Genomic DNA, 21,432 nt, shown 5'->3' on the forward strand with positions numbered 1-21,432 from the left:
GACTCCTTTATATAACTCCGCATAGCGGCGTGTTCTGGCACAGATAAATTGAACAGTTGGCCCTTAGGAAACTTACTACCAGGAATCAAATTAAAAGCACAATCGCAATCCCTATGAGGAGGTAGGGCACTGGATTTGGGCTCATCAAATACATCCCGGTAATCCGACAAAAACTCAGGGACTTCAGAAGGAGTGGAAGACGAAATTGACAGCAATGGAACATCACCATGTACCCCTTGACAACCCCAGCTGGACACAGACATTGATTTCCAATCCAACACTGGATTATGGACCTGTAGCCAAGGCAACCCCAAAACGACCACATCATGCAGATTATGCAACACCAAAAAGCGAATATCCTTCTGATGTGCAGGAGCCATGCACATGGTCAATTGAGTCCAGTACTGAGGCTTATTCTTGGCCAAAGGCGTAGCATCAATTCCTCTCAATGGAATAGGATACTGCAAGGGTTCCAAGAAAAAACCACAGCGCCTGGCAAACTCTAAGTCCATCAAATTCAGGGCAGCGCCTGAATCCACAAATGCCATAACAGAATAGGACAACAAAGAGCAAATCAGAGTAACGGACAAAAGAAATTTAGACTGTACTGTACCAATGGTGGCAGACCTAGCGAACTGCTTAGTGCGCTTAGGACAATCGGAGATAGCATGAGTGGAGTCACCACAGTAAAAACACAGCCCATTCTGACGTCTGTGTTCTTGCCGTTTAGCTCTGGTCAAAGTCCTATCACATTGCATAGGCTCAGGCCTCTGCTCAGAGAATACTGCCAAATGGTGCACAGCTTTGCGCTCACGTAAGCGCCGATCGATTTGAATGGCCAAGGACATAGACTCATTCAGACCAGCAGGCGTGGGAAATCCCACCATAACATCCTTAAGGGCTTCAGAAAGACCCTTTCTGAAAATTGCCGCCAGGGCACACTCATTCCACTGAGTAAGCACAGACCACTTTCTAAACTTCTGACAATATACCTCCGCTTCATCCTGACCCTGACACAAAGCCAGCAAGATTTTCTCTGCCTGATCCACTGAATTTGGTTCATCACAAAGCAATCCAAGCGCCAGAAAAAACGCATCTACATCACGCAATGCAGGATCTCCTGGCGCAAGGGAAAATGCCCAGTCTTGAGGGTCGCCACGCAACAAAGAAATAATGATTTTTACTTGCCGAACGGGGTCACCAGAGGAGCGGGGTTTCAAAGCAAGAAACAGTTTACAATTATTTTTGAAATTAAGGAATTTAGATCTATCCCCAGAAAACAAATCAGGAATTGGAATTCTAGGCTCTAACATCGGATTCTGAACTACAAAATCTTGAATGCTTTGTACCCTTGCAGTGAGATGATCCACAGAAGAGGGCAGACCTTGAATGTCCATATCTACACCTGTGTCCTGAACCACCCAGAGGTTAAGGGGAAAAGAAAGACAAAACACACTGCAGAGAAAAAAAAATGGTCTCAGAACTTCTCTTATCCCTCTATTGAGATGCATTAACACTTTGGGCCAGCTGTACTGTTATGGACCTGGTGGTTAGGAGCACCCGGAATGACCTGATGGTTAAACTAACACAGGACAAGCTCTGGGAAGTAGGAGCTCTGCTGACCGCAACCCCTAATCCTATCACACACACTAGAAATAGCCGTGGAGCGTACCTAACTCTGCCTAGACGCCTCTTCACAGCCTGTGAGTTAAGATGAAAGTCACAAACACAGGAATGAAACAAGTTTCAGCAAAGGGAGGCCAGACTTACTAAACAGACTGAGGATAGAAAAGGTAACTTTGCGGTCAGCACAAAAAACTACAAAAAGACCACGCAGAGTGTGCAAAAAGACCCCCGCACCGACTCACGGTGCGGAGTTGCCACTCTGCATCCCAGAGCTTCCAGCTAGCAAGGCAAAATCATGATAGCAAGCTGGACAAGAAAACAAAGAACAACAAATAAACTAGCAGGGACTTAGCTTCTGCTGGAGTAGACAGGTCCCCAGAAAGATCCAAGAGCGAACTGAACAGTACTAGAACATTGACAGCTGGCATGGAGTAACTGTAAGTATTCGGACAGAAATCCGAGAGTGGACCCTCTGGGTCGTGACTCTAGAGCCCCCGGGGTTGAGCGGAGCAGATGGAATCACCCCCTATACAGGGAGTGTTAGGAGCAGGACCTCGGGGGAATGGAGACACAACAGCTAGAGCCAAAGGGACGACCAAAAATAAAGAAGGAAACCACAGGCTATAAGGATGGCAGGGAATAATAGGAAAACAAGACTTAACTGAAAGAATGTCTGGAACACGGAACGGCAGGACTCAGCAGGAACACGGACCGGCAGGATACAACAGGAACACGGACTGGCGGGATACAGCAGGAACACGGACAGGCAGGATACAGCAGGAACACGGGCTGGCAGGACATAGCAGGAACACGGACTGGCAGGATACAGCAGGGACACGGACTGGCGGAATACAGCAGGAACACGGACTGGGAGGATACAGCAGGAACACGGACTGGCAGGATACAGCAAGAACACGGACTGGCAGGATACAGCAGGAACACGGACTGGCAGGATACAACAGGAACACGGACTGGCAGGATACAACAGGAACACGGACTGGCAGGATACAGAGACAAAGCAAGGACTGGGCTGAGAAAAGACACTGGTACAGGGGAGCCTAGGGCATAGGGACACTGACGGCAGACAGTGCACCTACAAAGCAAAGGCGTCTTACCTAGGAAGACGCCGGGAAGAAATACCCGATGGGCGCCGCCATGTTGGGGCGGAGCCACCCGGTCGCGACCTCCCAGAAGGCTCAGCGACGGGGGAGACGCGACCGCGCATGCGCGAAGAGACCAGACGCCGAGAGCCGGCGAAGGAGGAGGCAGAGCGGCGCGGGACAGGATCGTGAGCGCGCCGAGGGATGGGAGAAGCCGGGTAAGTATGTGCGGGCGTGACAGTACCCCCCTCCTTAGTCCCCCTCCTTTTAAGGCTAGAAAGGAATCTTTTCATGATAAGGGGAGCGTTGATGTTCTCTCGGGGCTCCCAGGACCTCTTTTCAGGGCCAAATCCCTCCCAATCAATCAAAAAATAAGTTTTACCCCTAACTACTTTTTTGGCAAGAATATCTTTAACATTAAAGATTCCATCAGAAGTACAGAGCTGAGGAGAGGAAGAGGTAGCGGAGTGAAAACAATTAAAGACTGCGGGTTTAAGAAGAGACACATGGAAGGCATTGGGGATGCGCAAAGAGGCAGGTAGCTTCAACTTATAAGAGACATCATTAATGCGACTCAAGATAGGAAAAGGACCAATGTAGCGAGGACCCAGTTTGTAAGATGGAATTTTAAGCTTGATATAGCGAGAGGAGAGCCAAACTTTATCACCCGGAGAATATGGCGGAGCATCCAAACGCTTCTTGTCAGCAAACCTTTTCATATTAAGGCTGGCTTTCTCAAGAGCCACTTTGGTCTCATTCCAAATCGTAGAGAATTCCCGGGACAAGAAATCCGCTGCCGGTACCCCCGAGGAAAGAGAAACAGGAAGAGGAATGTTCGGATGTTGACCATAGACTACGAAAAAGGGAGATTTGGAGGAAGACTCGCTGGGAAGATTGTTGTAAGAGAATTCAGCCCAAGGGAGAAGAGAGACCCAGTCATCTTGGTGTGCATTGGTGAAGTGTCGCAGATATGTAGTCAGAATTTGATTAACTCGCTCCACTTGTCCGTTGGACTGAGGGTGATAGGCGGAAGAGAAGTCCAAGTTAACCTTTAATAGACTGCAGAGAGCTCTCCAAAAACGTGAGGTAAATTGTACTCCACGGTCTGAGACAATATGATGTGGAAAACCATGAAGACGGAAGACTTGGTGTAAAAAGATCTTTGCCAACTCAGGAGCGGAAGGCAGACCAGGCAAAGCGATGAAGTGAGCCATTTTAGAGAACCGATCTACAACAACCAAGATGACAGAGCAATTCAAGGAAGAAGGTAGATCAGTGATGAAGTCCATAGCGATATGACTCCATGGAACGGAAGGCACAGGTAGAGGATGCAGGAGACCGGAGGGAAGCTGCCTAGGGACTTTATTTTTAGCACAAGAAGGACAAGAAGCGATGAATTTGGTGACGTCTTGACGGAGAGATGGCCACCAGTAGTGCCGAGAGATAAGAGACAGTGTCTTCTTGACTCCTACATGTCCTGCAATTTTGGAGGAGTGACCCCAACGTAAAACTCTCTCCTTGTCTTGATTAGCCACAAGAGTCTTGCCAGGAGGAGTAGGAATCACTCTTAGAGGAGCGAGAGTGACGATCCTCGCAGGATCAATGATGTGAGCCGGAGAATCCTCCATGTCCTGAGGTTGAAAGGATCTCGAAAGAGCATCTGCTTTGACATTCTTATTTCCAGGTCGGAAATGAAGTTCAAACTCAAATCGTCCGAAGAATAAAGACCATCTGGCTTGTCGTGGATTTAGTCTTTGGGCAGACTGAATATAGGCCAGATTCTTGTGGTCAGTGTAAATGATGAATGGATGAAGAGACCCTTCAAGAAGATAACGCCATTCTTCCAAGGCTAGCTTGATAGCCAATAGCTCCTTATCCCTTATAGAGTAGTTACGCTCAGGAGCGGAAAAAGTTTTAGAAAAGAAACCACAGGTCACCAAACGTCCGGACGAAGATCTTGGCAAAAGTACTGCTCCAGCTCCAATAGAAGATGCATCGACCTCAAGGACAAACGGTCTATTAGCATCAGGACGATGAAGCACAGGGGCCGTAGCGAAACTTTGTTTAAGGGACAAAAAAGACTCTTCAGCCTCAGGGGTCCAAAGGCTGGAATTGACTCCCTTGCGAACCAGGGCAGAGATAGGCTTGGTCATGGAAGAAAAATGAGGAATAAATTGTCTATAGTAGTTGGCAAAGCCAAGAAAACGTTGGATTGCTTTTGTTCCAAGAGGACGAGGCCAATTCAGGACAGCAGAAACCTTCTCTGGATCCATCTCTAAGCCAGATCTTGAGACAATATACCCAAGGAAGGGAAGAGAGGACTGTTCAAAGACGCACTTTTCAATCTTAGCGAACAGATGATTCTCTCTTAGCCTTTGCAGGACTCGGCGGACCTCTCGCCTGTGAGTGGAGAGATCCGGAGAGAAGATGAGGATGTCGTCAAGGTAAACCACGACTGAGGAGTAGAGAAGATCCCGAAATACATCGTTCACAAATTCCTGGAAAACCGCGGGGGCGTTGCAGAGACCAAACGGCATAACCAAGTATTCGTAGTGACCGTCACGAGTATTGAAGGCGGTCTTCCACTCATCGCCTGCACGAATACGAACCAGATTGTATGCGCCACGTAGATCTAATTTGGTAAAGATTTGCGCACCCCGAAGACGGTCGAAGAGTTCCGGAATGAGTGGCAGAGGATATTTGTTCTTCACCGTGATGTTGTTTAGGCCTCGATAATCAATGCAGGGACGGAGGGAACCGTCTTTCTTCTTCACGAAAAAAAACCCTGCTCCGGCCGGAGAAGAAGACTTGCGGATGAAACCTTTAGCAAGATTTTCTTGAATGTACTCAGACATAGCTTGAGTCTCAGCAGGAGAGAGAGGATAGATTCTGCCCCTGGGCGGGTTAGTTCCAGGCACGAGATCTATGGGACAATCATAGAGACGGTGAGGCGGAAGCTCCTCAGCCTCCTTCTTGTTGAAGACATCAGAAAAAGCGCTGTAGACAGAGGGTAAGGCGGGAAAGGAAGAAGAAGGAGAAGAATTAGAGGAATATCCCACAGGACGCACCGGCAGCAGACAACGTTCCCGACAAAGCTCACCCCAGCGCAAGATATTACCATTGCGCCAATCTAAAATGGGCTCGTGGCTCCGTAACCAAGGAAGACCTAAGAGCATAGGATGAGACAGACCCGCTAAAACATAAAATGCAATTCTCTCCTTGTGCAGAGCCCCAACCTGAAGTTCCACCTCAAGTGTCACTTGAGTAATGGTCTCCTGTAAAGGTTTACCATCCACAGATGCTAGAATCACAGGAGCCTCTAAGGTTCTGACTGGAACGGAGAATTTCAAAACCTCTTCCAACCTAATAAAATTCCCTGCAGCGCCCGAATCCACATACGCATCCAGAGAAACGCCCTTGCCCGCAATATGCAAAAGAACGGACAAAGTAAGGGGTTGAGAGGAATCACACACACCTAGGGAGGCCTCTCTTACCTGACCTAGGCGGAGGAGTTTTCCGGACGTTCAGGGCAAGAGGGCAATAAATGAGCAGCACTTCCGCAGTAAAAACATAACCCCTGAGTGCGCCTCTCTATACGACGTTGTTCGGACATTTTAAGACGGTCCACTTGCATAGGTTCCGGTGCGGACGCCTGAGAGGAGGTTCTAGGCTGTGGACTGAGTGGCTTACGGGTGGCAGAAGAAGGACGAAGAGACCTCCGCTCGCGAGCGCGTTCTTGGAACCGAAGGTCAATACGGGTCGCTAAGGAAATTAATTCCTCCAAAACCGTAGGGGTGTCCCGACCAGCTAACTCATCCTTTATGCGCCCAGAGAGACCCCGCCAGAAAGCACCCACCAAAGCTTCATTGTTCCAGCCCAAGTCAGAGGAGAGGGTGCGGAACTGAATAGCGTACTGGCCTACGGATAACGATCCCTGATGGAGAGAGAATAGGGCTTCAGTTGTAGAGGCCAGTCGTCCAGGTTCGTCAAAGACAAGACGGAAAGTCTCCAAAAATTCAGACAACCGGGAGACTAGGGGATCGTCTCGCTCCCAGAGTGGATTAACCCATGCCAAGGCGTCACCCTCTAGATGGGAAATCAAAAACGCAACTTTGGACCGATCCGTCGGGTAATGCTGAGGCAGAAGCTCAAAGTGAAGACGGCATTGGTTTAGAAATCCTCGGCAGGACTTAGGATCCCCATTGTACCGAGGTGGTTTAGCCAAGCGGGGTGGAGGGTGGGAAGCAGGAGCAGACGTAGAAGCGGCTGTCTGGATGGAAAGCAGCCGATCGTCAATAGAAGACATATAACTAAGTATATGGGCCTGGGTGTCACGCTGCTGAGCTAACTCTTGCTGTAAGCCAATGAGTAGAGCGGCGTTGCCAGGATCGGAGGACTGGAGCGTGGACAAACGAGAATCCATAGCCTTCATAAAGGACATCATACGGGACTGATTCTCCCGCAAAAAGAGTAGCTCTTTTTGCGTAGCAGAGGCCCCAGCGGGGTCCATGGCCTTTGCTTCCTGTAAGTATTCGGACAGAAATCCGAGAGTGGACCCTCTGGGTCGTGACTCTAGAGCCCCCGGGGTCGAGCGGACCAGATGGAATCACCCCCTATACAGGGAGTGTTAGGAGCAGGACCTCGGGGGAATGGAGACACAACAGCTAGAGCCAAAGGGACGACCAAAAATAAAGAAGGAAACCACAGGCTATAAGGATGGCAGGGAATAATAGGAAAACAAGACTTAACTGAAAGAATGTCTGGAACACGGAACGGCAGGACTCAGCAGGAACACGGACCGGCAGGATACAACAGGAACACGGACTGGCGGGATACAGCAGGAACACGGACAGGCAGGATACAGCAGGAACACGGGCTGGCAGGACACAGCAGGAACACGGACTGGCAGGATACAGCAGGGACACGGACTGGCGGAATACAGCAGGAACACGGACTGGGAGGATACAGCAGGAACACGGACTGGCAGGATACAGCAGGAACACGGACTGGCAGGATACAGCAGGAACACGGACTGGCAGGATACAACAGGAACACGGACTGGCAGGATACAACAGGAACACGGACTGGCAGGATACAGAGACAAAGCAAGGACTGGGCTGAGAAAAGACACTGGTACAAAGGAGCCTAGGGCATAGGGACACTGACGGCAGACAGTGCACCTACAAAGCAAAGGCGTCTTACCTAGGAAGACGCCGGGAAGAAATACCCGATGGGTGCCGCCATGTTGGGGCGGAGCCACCGGGTCGCGACCTCCCAGAAGGCTCAGCGACGGGGGAGACGTGACCGCGCATGCGCGAAGAGACCAGACGCCGAGAGCCGGCGAAGGAGGAGGCAGAGCGGCGCGGGACAGGATCGTGAGCGCGCCGAGGGATGGGAGAAGCCGGGTAAGTATGTGCGGGCGTGACAGTAACGATCTGAGTGGAGTTAAATAGAGCAGCCAGCCAAAGAATAAACTATGTCACCTGTGGAAGGAACCTCAGAACCAGCAGCTCCACTCACAGCCACCAGAGGGAGTCCATGGACAGAACTCGCCGAAGTACCATTCATGACCACAGGAGGGAGTTCGATAACAGAATTCACAACAGTCCAGGCCGTGGAAGGCTAACAGTAGTTCCATAAGCCTTCCACTTCTGGATGATGCTCCCAACAGTGGAGACAGGTAGGCCCAACTCCTTGGAAAGGGTTTTTTACCCCTTGCCAACCTTGTGACCCTCCACGATCTTGTCTCTGATGGCCTTGGAATGCTCCTTTGTCTTTCCCATGTTGACCATGTTTGAGTGCTGTTCACAAGTTTGGGGAGGGTCTTAAATAGTCAGAAAAGGCTGGAAAAAGAGATAATTAATCCAAACATGTGAAGCTCATTGTTCTTTGTGCCTGAACTACTTCTTAATACTTTAGGGGAACCAAACAGAATTCTGGTGGGTTGAGGGGTTGAATAATAAATGACCCTCTGAAAAAACTTTTCCCAATTTAAAAAAAAAAATAAACAAAGAAATAACATTCTTTTTTGCTGCAGTGCATTTCACACTTCCAGGCTGATCTACAGTCCAAATGTCACAATGCCAAGTTAATTCCAAATGTGTAAACCTGCTAAATCTGCAGGGGGTTGAATACTACTTGTAGGCACTGTAGGTAACACACTGACTGACCAGTGACGTCTCTAGGTGAAGTCATTCATTTTTCATCCAGTACAGACCGCCATCACTTCTTCCAGCCAGGACTTGTCTCTGCAGGAAATAACACAGTTATCTCGAGCTCCGCTTGCAGAACACATTACTTAATTTTTCCCAACTTCTACATTACACCACATGAAGAAAAAAAGGCGACATAGTGTCACTCTACACAGTAACAGGACTGCCCCCACATTTAAAACAGTATAGTCAATAAATAAAATAAATACATCACTGCAGTAATAATATCCCTTAATTAGCCCCTATGGTAATAATATTCCCCATCCTAGCCCCCGTGTGTCTCATTCCTGGCTTTAGCCAAATGCTCTCCCATCCTGCCTTCATGAGTATCCATTCTGCCCCATATGATCTCCCCATCCTGCCCTATGTGTCTCCATCGTATCCATCCTGCCCCATGATCCTGCACGATCTGTCTCCAACCCTGCCCCATCTGTCTCCAATTATGCCCCCATGTCTTTCATCCTTCCCCATGTCTCCAATCATCCCCCGTGTCTCCAATCATGCCCCCTGTAACATAGTTATTAAGGTTGAAGGAAGACTTTAAGTCCATCTAGTTCAACCCATAGCCTAACCTAGCATGCCCTAACATGTTGATCCAGATTAAGGCAAAAAAAAAACCATGTGGCAAATAGTAAGCTCCACTTTGGGGGAAAAAATTCCTTTCCGACTCCACATACAGCAATCAGACTAGTTCCCTGGATCAACGCCCTATCAAGGAATCTAGTATATCTACCCTGTAACATTATACTTTTCCAGAAAGGTATCCAGTCCACTCTTAAATTTAAGTAATGAATCACTCATTACAACATCATACGGCAGAGAGTTCCATAGTCTCACTGCTCTTACAGTAAAGAACCCGCGTCTGTTATTATGCTTAAACCTTCTTTCCTCCAGACGTGGAGGATGCCCCCTTGTCCCTGTCTCAGGTCTATGATTAAAAAGATCATCAGAAAGGTCTTTGTACTGTCCCTTCATATATTTATACATTAAAATAAGATCACCCCTTAGTCTTCGTTTTTCCAAACTAAATAGCCCCAAGTGTAATAACCTATCTTGGTATTGCAGACCCCCAGTCCTCTAATAACCTTGGCTCTTCTCTGCACCCGCTGTAGTTCAGCTATGTCTTTCTTATACACCGGAGAGTATACATGACAGTAATAAATAATATACAACAATATAGCTTTGGTAGCTTCGAGCCCGGTTGGCGTCGTCACTTCCGATTCCGGTTTCTTCATGCTGACGCGCCGCGTTGTGCTGGATACCCTCAGGACGCTTCCTATGCAGGTGCCGATTCTATTATTTGTATTATGACAACGGTTGCTTTGTCTTCTGCGGCTGCGCTGTAGCTCTGACTCAGTTCGGCGCCGTCACTTCTGCTTCCGTTTGCATCGTGCGGACACGCTCACGTTGCTATCATCAGTACGCCTCTTTCCCAGGTGTTGGTACTAGTACCTATTATCTCTTTCCATTCTTATTGGTCATGACCCCTTTATAATCACCCTCTCGCCAGTACCCAACCACCCCTGGACGAAGCATTTCATTGCGAAACGCGCGTCGGGTGTGGTGGGTCCCCAGGTGATCCTCCTTGGTAACTATACCTTCTACTTATACTATGGCTACATGTATTGTGTTCTAATGATTTAGTTATATACTCTTTTGCCTATGTTAGCACTCACTAGTGCCTTATTTTGTACTTATCATTGCACATTCTTAATGCACTTACTATTTGCATGATTACTAATATTGCATCTATGGTTATTCTCTATACCGTTTGGAGATTCCTTTGTTGTATATTATTTATTACTGTCATGTATGCTGTCTGCATTGAGGTTGCCCCGAGTGAGTCCCACCCTTGCTGCTGCACTGGTGGCAACTGCCCTGTTTTTACATTTTTTATGTATATTCAATAAAGTTTGTACCTTTTATACATAGTTGTTGGCCCTTTTTGTGAAGGTTTTGGTTCTCTTTGGTGTCTCCTACTTTGTTCCTTCATGGTCCAGTTAGGGATATTATTTGGTGTTTTTTATACACCGGAGACCAGAACTGTACACAGTATTCTAAGTGCCGTCGAACTAGTGACTTGTATAGAAGTAAAATTATGTTCTCCTCATGTGCATCTATGCCTCTTTTAATGCATCCCATTATTGTATTTGCCTGTATAGCAGCTGCCTGACACTGGCCACTGAATATGAGTTTGTCATCCACCCATACACCCAGGTCTTTTTCATTGACAGTTTTCCCCAGAGTTTTAGAATTAAGCACATAGTTATTCTTATTAATTCTACCCAAGTGCATGACCTTACATTTATCCCCATTAAAGCTCATTTGCCATTTATCAGCCCAAGCTTCTAGTTTACATACAGTAAATCATCCTGTAATATAAAATTGTCCTCCTCTGTATTGATTACTCTGCAGAGTTTAGTGTCATCTGCAAATATTGAAATTCTGCTCTGAATGCCCCCTACAAGGTCATTAATAAATACCTTATATACTCGAGTATAAGCCGAGATTTTCAGCCCAAAATTTTGGGCTGAAAGTGCCCCTCTCGGCTTATACTCGAGTCACGGTAGCGGTGGGGTCGGCGGGTGAGGGTGAGAGGGCGCTGAGGTATACTTACCTAGTCCTAGCGATCCTGACGCTCCCCCTGCCCGTCTCACGGTCTTCGGTGCTGCAGCTCTTCCCCTGTTCAGCGGTCACGTGGGACCGCTCATTAGAGAAATTAATACGCGGCTCCACCTCCCATAGGGGTGGAGCCACATATTCATTTCTCTAATCAGCGGTGCCGGTGACCGCTGATAGAGGAAGAGGCTGCGGCACTGAAGACCGTGTGACAGGCAGAGGGAGCCGGACGCCGGGACCAGGTAAGTATGTCATATTCACCTGTCCCCGTTCCACCTGCCGGGCGCCGCTCTGTCTTCGCGTCCTCTTGCTCTGACTGTTCAGGTCAGAGGGCGCGATGACGCATATAGTGTGCGCGGCGCCTGTTGTGAATTCGGTTGTCGGGCTCCCTCCTGTGGTCATGAATGGTACTTTGGCTGGTTCTGTCCATGGACTTCCTCTGGTGGGTGTTTCTGAGTTTCACAGGTGACGAGGTTAATTCGTTAGCTGCTGCTCTATTTAACTCCACTTAGATCTTTGCTCCATGCCACCTGTCAATGTTCCAGTATTGGTCTAGTTCACTCCTGGATCGTTCTTGTGACCTGTCTTCCCATCAGAAGCTAAGTTCCAGCTTGTATTTCTTTGGTTTGCTATTTTTCTGTCCAGCTTGCTATTTAATTTGTTGTCTTGCTTGCTGGAAGCTCTGGGACGCAGAGGGAGCGCCTCCGCACCGTGAGTCGGTGCAGAGGGTCTTTTTGCGCCCTCTGCGTGGTCTTTTTGTAGGTTTTTGTGCTGACCGCAAAGTAACCTTTCCTATCCTCGGTCTGTTCAGTAAGTCGGGCATCACTTTGCTAAATCTATTTCATCTCTGTGTTTGTATTTTCATCTTTACTCACAGTCATTATATGTGGGAGGGCTGCCTTTTCCTTTGGGGAATTTCTCTGAGGCAAGGTAGGCTTTATTTTTCTATCTTCAGGGCTAGCTAGTTTCTTAGGCTGTGCCGAGTTGCATAGGGAACGTTAGGCGCAATCCACGGCTATTTCTAGTGTGTTTGATAGGTTTAGGGATTGCGGTCAGCAGTGTTCCCACGTCCCAGAGCTCGTCCTTATTATCAGTAACTATCAGGTCATTCCGTGTGCTCTTAATCACCAGGTCCATTATTGTCCTGACCACTAGGTCATAACAGGCGCCCTCTGCCTGATCAGTCAGTGCAGAGAGACGCCGGCACGAGACGCTGAGAGCTGCAAGCAGCGAGGTGAGTATGGCATTTTTTTTTTATTGCAGCAGCAGCAGCAATGGCACAGCTTTCTATGGCACAGCTATGGGGCAATACTGAACGGCGCAGAGCACTATATGGCAGCTATGGGGCAATACTGAACGGCGCAGAGCACTTAATGGCAGCTATGGGGCAATACTGAACGGCGCAGAGCACTATATGGCAGCTATGGGGCAATAATGAATGGCGCAGAGCACTATATGGCATCTATGGGGCAATAATGAACGGCACAGAGCACTATATGGCAGCTATGGGGCAAAAATGAACGTTGCAGAGCACTATATGGCACAGCTATGGGGCAATAATGAACGGCGCAGAGCACTATATGGCACAGCTATGGGGAAATAATGAACGGTGCAGAGCACTGTATGGCACAGCTATGGGGCAAGAATGAACGGTGCAGAGCACTATATGGCACAGATATGGGGCAAGAATGAACGGTGCAGAGCACTATATGGCACAGCTTTATATGGCACATCTATGGGGCAATGATGAACGGTGCAGCGCACTATATGGCACAGCTTTATATGGCACATCTATGGGGCAATAATGAACGGTGCAGAGCACTATATGGCACAGCTATGGGGCAAGAATCAACGGTTCAGAGCACTATATGGCAGCTATGGGGCAATAATGAATGGTGCAGAGCACTATATGGCACAGCTATGGGGCAATAATGAACGGTGCAGAGCACTATATGGCACAGCTTTATATGGCACATCTATGGGGCAATGATGAACGGTGCAGCGCACTATATGGCACAGCTTTATATGGCACAATAATGAACGGTGCAGAGCACTATATGGCAGAGCTTTCTATGGCACATCTACGGGGCAATAATGAACAGTATGGAGCATTATATATAGCACAGCTTTATATGTAGCAACTTATGGGGCAATAATGAACGGTATGGAGCATCTATTTTTATTTTTGAAATTCACCCGTAGCTGCTGCATTTCCTACCCTAGGCTTATACTCGAGTCAATAAGTTTTCCCAGTTTTTTGTGGCAAAATTAGGGGGGTCGGCTTATACTCGGGTCGGCTTATACTCGAGTAAATACGGTATGTTAAAAAGAAGAGGGCCCAATACTGACCCCTGTGGTACCCCCGCTGCTAACCGCGACCCAGTCCGAGTGTGCTCCATTAATAACCACCCTTTGTTTCCTATCCCTGAGCCAGCTCTTAACCCACTTACACATATTTTCCCCTATACCCATTATTCTCATTTTATGTATAATAATAATAATAATAATAATCTTTATTTTTATATAGCGCTAACATATTCCGCAGCGCTTTACATTTTTGCACACATTATCATCACTGTCCCCGATGGGGCTCACAATCTAAATTCCCTATCAGTATGTCTTTGGAATGTGGGAGGAAACCGGAGTACCCGGAGGAAACCCACGCAAACACGGAGAGAACATACAAACTCTTTGTATCAACCTTTTGTGTGGCACCGTATCAAAAGCTTTTGAAAAGTCCATATACATTATGCCCACTGGGTTCCCTTGGTCCTGTCCGGAACTTACCTCTTCATAGAAGCTGATCAAATTAGTCTGACATGAACGGTCCCTAGTAAACCCGTGCTGATACTGTGTCATGAGGTTATTCCTCTTCAGATACTCCAGTATAGCATCCCTTAGAATGCCTTCCAGGATTTTACCCACAGTAGAGGTTAAGCTTACTGGCCTAAAATTACCGAGTTCAGTTTTTGTCCCCTTTTTGAATATTGGCACCACATTTGCTATACGCCAGTCCTGTGGTACAGACCCTGTTATTATGGAGTCTTTAAAGATTAAAAATAAGGCTACTATATACCTCATTTTCTCCTGCCACAGGTAACTCTCCATCTCAGGCCACATAACCAGTTTGCATTCAGACACAGTCTCTATCACTGACAGGTCATGCTATTCTCACCACAGGCTTTCTTGGGGCGTAAAAGCTACCAATAGCTTCAGGTCACTGTAGGGCGTCACTCAAAGTGCTTACAAGGTCATTGATTTAATGTATTTCTCCACTCAATAATTTTGATAACCATTCAAGTCTCTCCATTTTAGCAGACTGAGCTCTGTCGCTCACTTCTCTTAATAATCTATGTACTGTATGACTGGTCTGGCTTAATATAGCCAGGAAAAATAAAATGTCACTTTAACTAGCATAGATTTGATTCCGGCTGACCCATTCCATGTTCTGCGCCACTGTAAGAAATGTTTTATCTCCCCACAACTCCATTTCTTTCAGGATTAAAAAGGCTAAAAAGCTTATTATTCGTTGCCATACCTATTATTCATTTAGTTATAGTAACAATAAAACAAAAGAATAAGCTCCAAAATATATAAAATATTCTTGTGCCTTTTTGTGTCTTTCAGACGACAAACTGTTGAGGAAAAAAATTCTGAGGCCAGGTCGTGGTGAAGACTCAATACCACTCCCTGGGCAACAAGTAACTGTCTATCTTATGGGAATTTTGGAAGATGGAAGTCTGGTGGAAAAAGATCCTAAATTGTCCTTTGTTCTGGATGAAGGTGATGTTATACAGGTAAAGCTGTAAAAAATTCAACAACTCCTGTTTATAACCAATCAATGAACCGATCTGTATGCTCACAGAAAATGATAACTCCAGACAGACTCCCATTTATCCATAATGTGCTCCATTGGGACTGATAAAGGGGTTGTCCACTACTTGAACAACCACTTTTAATGCAGCTTTTCCCCATGTAAATAAAAAAAATGCATCAAAGCCATTCCTGGGATGTCGATGCTGGTTTTCTCGGCACTCAAATAACCTTGTTATACCATGGGAATGCTGCAGGTAATGAGCAACCACTGATGGACAGCACAGGCCACACTTTCTTTGGCTCATGTGGCATAGCAATGCCACACAAGCATCGGGCACCTACATTCCTGGTACAGCGCTGGTGCAGGAGGTGAGTGTAAGGGTTTTTTTTATTGTACAAGGGGTACTATATAATTTAAGAGAAGATTGTCTAAGAAGTAGTCCACTTTTTAAAGGGAACTTGTCACCCCCAAAATCGAAGGTGAGCTAAGCCCACCGGCATCAGGGGCTTAACTACAGCATTCTGTAATGCTGTAGATAAGCCCCCGATGTATCCTGAAAGATGAGGAAAAGAGGTTAGATTACACTCACCCAGGGGCGGTCCCGGTTCTGTTCTGGTCCGATGGGCGTCACGGTCTGGTCCGGGGCCTCTCATCTTCTTACGATGATGTCCTCTTCTTGTCTTCACGCTGCAGCCCCGGTGTACTCTGTCTACCCTGTTGAGGGCAGAGCAAAGTACTGCAGTGCGCAGGCGCCGGGAAAGGTTAGAGAGGCCCGGCACCTGTGCACTCCAGTACTTTGCTCTGCCCTCAACAGGGCAGACAAAGTACGCCTGCGCCAGAGCTGCAGCGTGAAGACAAGAAGAGGATGTGTTGGGAGTCCCCGGACCGGACAGTGATGCCCATCGGACCAGAACAGAACCGGGACCGCCCCGGGTGAGTATAATTTAACCTCTTTTTCTCATCTTTCTTTCTTCACGCTGCAGCCCCGGTGTACACTGTCTACCCTGTTGAGGGCAGAGCAAAGTACTGCAGTGCGCAGGCGCCGGGAAAGGTTAGAGAGGCCCGGCACCTGTGCACTCCAGTACTTTGCTCTGCCCTCAACAGGGCAGACAAAGTACGCCAAAGTACGCCTGCGCCAGAGCTGCAGCGTGAAGACAAGAAGAGGATGAGTTGGGAGGCCCCGGACCGGACAGTGATGCCCATCGGACCAGAACAGAACCGGGACCGCCCCGGGTGAGTATAATTTAACCTCTTTTTCTCATCTTTCAGGATACATCGGGGCTTATCTACAGCATTACAGAATGTTATAGATAAGCCCCTGTTGCCGGTGGGCTTAGCTCACCATTGATTTTGGGGTTGACAGGTTCGCTTTAAGGATTCCTGTATCTTTGGCAAAAATACAGTGGGGAAAATAAGTATTTGATACACTACCAATTTTACAAGTTTTCCCACCTACAAAGAATGGAGAGGTCTGTAACTTTTATCATAGGTACACTTCAAATGTGAGAGACAGAATCTAAAAAAAAAACAGAAAATCACATTGTATGATTTATAAATAGTTAAATTTGATCTTATTGCATGAAATAAGTATTTGATCACCTATCAATCAGCAAGAATTCTGTCTCTCACAGACCTGTTAGTTTTTCTTTAAGAAGCCTCCTACTCTGCACTCATTACCTGTATTAATTTCACCTGTTTTAACTCCCTGTATAAAAGACACCTGTCCACACACTCAGTCAATCACATTCCAGCCTTCCACCATGGCCAAGATCAAAGATCTGTCTAAGAACACCGGGACAAAATTGTAAATCTGCACAAGGCTGGGATGTGCTACAGGAGAATAGGCAAGCAGCTTGTTGAGAATGTGACAACTGTTGGCACAATTATTATAAAATGGAAGAAAAACAAGATGACTGTCAATCTTCCTCGGTTTTGGGCTCCATACAAGATCTCGCTTCGTGGGGTAAGGATGATTCCGTAAAAGGTCAGGAATCAGCCCAGGACTACATGGGAGGACCTGTTCAAAGACCTGAAGAGAGATGGTAACATAGTTTCAAACATTAAAACACACTACACCGTCATAGATAGAAATCCTGCAGGGCACGCAAGGTTCCCCTGCTTGCCAGCACATGTCCAGGCCCATTTGAAATTTGCCAATGACCATCTGGATGATACAGAGTTGACATGGAATAAGGTCATGTGTTCAGATGAGACCAAAATAGAACTTTTTGGTATCAACTCCACTCGCCGTGTTCGGAGGAAGAAGGATGAGTACAACTCCAAGAACACTGTCCCAACCATGAAGCATAGTGGGGAAACATCAAACTTTGGGGGATGCTTTTCTGCAAAGGGAATGATACGACTTCACTTATGAATAGCGAGATTTTGGCCAACAACCTTATTCCTTCAGTGAAAGCATTGAAGATGGATCATGGCTGGGTCTTCGTGCATGACAATGACCGTAAACACACTGCCAGGGTAACTTAGGAGTGGCTCCGTAAGAAGCATTTCAAGGTCCTGCAGTCTCCAGACCTGAACCCAATAGAAACTCTTCTCAGTGTTGCCCAGTGACAGCCCCGAAACCTGAAAGATCTGGAGAAGATCTGTATGGAGGAGTGGGCCAAAATCCCTGCTGCAGTGTGTGAAAACATGTGACCTCTGTAAATTGCAAACAAAGGTTTCTGTACCAAATATTAAGTTCTGTTTTTCTATGGTATCAAATACTTATTTTATGCCATTAAATGGAAATTAATTATGTAAAAATCATACGTGATTTTTTTAAAATTCTGTCTTTCACAGTTGAAGTGTACCTACGATAAAAATTACAGACCTCTCCATTCTTTGTAGGTGGGAAAGCGTGTAACATCGGCAATGTATAAAATACTTATTTCCAAAACTGTATATTTGTGGACTGCTTTTTTGCCGTCAGACATATATAAAACCCTTAAAGACTAACCATTGTGAACTGAGAATAAATGATTTAAATTTACAGACCTTGAACATTTATTACGTACCCTACCGTTCAAAAGTTTAGGGTCACCAGATGTGTATCTAGGGTTTCTGGCACCGGGGCAAGGACATATGCCCCAAGTCAGCCCCATCATTGCCATCTCCTCCCCCACCATCCCCATCATTGCCCTCTCCCCGTCAGCCCCGTCATTGCCCTCTCCTCCACCATCCCCATCATTGCTCTCTCCCCGTCAGCCCCATCATTGCCCTCTCCTCCTCCCCCCCACACACACACCATTCACTTCTCTGCACATTCCCCTGCAGCGCGATACACACACACACACCCACAATACTTAGCCACACACAAATACACACATTCACACACACACATTCACACACATTCACATACACACACATTCACATACACACATTCACATACACACATTCACACACATACATACACACACACACATTCACATACACAGACACACACATACACACTTTCACATACACCTCTCACCTCTCCTCGCGCTCTGCCACAGCATCTCATCGCCTTCCTCTGACACAGCCGGCCACTGAATGATGACGTCATCCAGCGGCGCGTCTGTGTAAGAGGAAGCAGTTAGACAGATCGCTGGGCAGCGGAGCTGCAGGGATTTCTCCCTGCCCGCCGCAGCCACTCTGCAGGGGCTCCTCTCCACCTCTGCACACGTTGGGAGTCGGCGCTCTGCAGCTTCTCTGTGCCGGCTGTCAGCTTGACAGTCGGCACAGAGAACAGCTGACTCCCAGACCGGGGGCGACAGAATGCAGCCGCCGGGGGAGACACTGCGGACCGCCGAATTAGGTGGCCCGGCTGTGCCCCCCTGCCGGCTGCGCACCTGGCACATACCCCGGCTGCCCCCCCCTAGATACGCCACTGAGGGTCACCCAGACAATTTTGTGCTTTCCACGAAAGCTCATACTTTTATTAATCAAATGAGTTGCCAAATTAATGTAAAATTTAGTCCAGACATTGACAAGGTTAGAAAAAAAGATTTTTATTTGAAATAATAATTTTCTCCTTCAAACTTTACTTTCGTTAAAGAATGCTCCCTTTGCAGCAATAACAGCATTGCAGACCTTTGGCATTCTAGCAGTTAATTTGCTGAGGTAATCTGGAGAAATTTTACTCCATGCTTCCAGAAGCCCCTCCCACAAGTTGGCTTGGCTCGATGGGAACTTTTTGGGTACTATACGGTCAAGCTGCTCCCACAACTGCTTAATGCGGTTGAGATCTGGTGATTGCGCTGACCACTCCATTACAGATAGAATACCAGCTGCCTGCTTCTTCCCTAAATAGTTCTTGCATAATTTGGAGGTGTGCTTTGTTGTAGGATGAAATTGGCTCCAATCAAGCGCTGTCCACAGGGTATGGCATGGCGTTGCAAAATGGAGAGATAGCCTTCCTTATTCAATATCCCTTTTACAAATCTCCAACTTTACCAGTACCAAAGCAACCCCAGACCATTACATTACCTCCACCATGCTTGACTGATGGTGTCAGACACTCTTCCAGCATCTTTTCAGTTGTTCTGCGTCTCACAAATGTTCTTCTGTGTGATCCAAACATCTCAAACTTGGATTCCTCTGTCCATAACACTTTTTTCCTATCTTCCTCTGTCCAATGTCTGTGTTCTTTTTCCCATATTAATGTTTTCCTTTTATTAGCCAGTCTCAGATCTGGCTTTTTCTTTGCCAATCTGCCCTGAAGGCCAGCATCCCGGAGTCGCCTCTTCACTGTAGACGTTGACACTGGCGTTTTGCGTGTACTATTTAATGAAGCTGCCAGTTGAGGACCTGTGAGGCGTCGATTTCTCAAACTACAGACTGTAATGTACTTGTCTTGTTGCTCAGTTGTGCAGCGGGGCCTCCCACTTATCTTTCTACTCTGGTTAGAGCCTGTTTGTGCTTTCCTCTGAAGGGAGTAGTACACACCGTTATAGGAAATCTTCAGTTTTTTGACAATTACTAGCATGGAATAGCCTTCATTTCTAAGAACAAGAATAGACTGTCGAGTTTCACATGAAAGTTCTTTTTTTCTGGCCACTTTGAGAGTGTAATTGAACCAACAAATTGCATTACAAACCAGACGTTTGCAGCTAGAATAGTCTTATTCCCCATTAACAATGTATAGAGTGTATTTCTGAATCATTTAATGTTAGCTTCATTGGAAAAAACTGCTTTTCTTTGAAAACTAAGGAAATTTCTAAGTGACCCTAAACTTTTGAACGGTAGTGTAGTTTCTTTAAAAAAATCAGTGCTACAAAAATTAGCTATTTGCATGAACATTTAGGTCTCCATCAGTCCGCTATGAGGTATGCTATAGATTTGCTTACTTTGAAGAGGGTTTCAATCCTCTGAGAACACGTTCTTAATGGCCTGTTGTATTAAAAATTGTGGGAATTAACTGAAAATGCATTGCCTGGTGTCGGTTGCAGAAGAGGCGCAGCTGGGAGTTTAGCACTAACCGGTAACCCTGATTACAACTATGGTGGCACACTGATATTACTGCCATATAGAAGTAGATACCAGTGCTGCAGAACCAGCAGCACTGACTTACAGCTGACATTCTTTCTGATGTAATCGTTCATTTATCCCATGTTTTCCAATTGCCCAGACCAACGTGGCAACTTCTTCCATCCATGACTCGTCTGCAGAGGTTACAACAAACACACATTTGATTTCTCACATTGCCAGCTCCATCCCCATCTATTCTGAACCTGCACAAACATCTCAACCTGCTGATACCCCAATACTGAGCCGCTGCTGCATATGTGTCCTTGTTACTGCACCTGGTGTTTGGCATAACAGCAGTGCTCCTCTTTGTGCCCCACATAATAATGCTTGCCACATAGTAATACATGCCTCCTTTGTGCCGTATAGATGGTAAAATTGTCCCTTAGAAAATATTAATGTCCTGTGCAAATGCCCTAGAAAACGGTGTACACATTTTGCCCCTTTGACGGCCACAATACTCCAACTGCCCCTACTTCTTGCCATGCACAATATATTGTAATTATAATTGTAATTACTGTATTTTTCACTTTGTAAGACGCTCCGGATTAGAAGA

The 21,432-nt window shown here is 46.8% G+C and overlaps 1 protein-coding gene across 1 annotated transcript in view; it reads left to right on the forward strand.

Moving 5' to 3' along the window:
- The window catches only part of LOC138676643 (peptidyl-prolyl cis-trans isomerase FKBP8-like), a 119,563-nt gene that overhangs the window by 13,629 nt on the left and 84,502 nt on the right, over window positions 1-21,432 (forward strand). The window contains exon 2 of the mRNA XM_069766144.1: window positions 15,185-15,354. Coding sequence (XP_069622245.1) covers window positions 15,185-15,354 — 170 coding nt within the window. The remainder of the gene's footprint in view (window positions 1-15,184; window positions 15,355-21,432) is intronic.

Source organism: Ranitomeya imitator, chromosome 4 (assembly GCF_032444005.1).
Source record: "Ranitomeya imitator isolate aRanImi1 chromosome 4, aRanImi1.pri, whole genome shotgun sequence".
In the NCBI taxonomy this organism is placed as follows: Eukaryota; Metazoa; Chordata; class Amphibia; order Anura; family Dendrobatidae; genus Ranitomeya; species Ranitomeya imitator.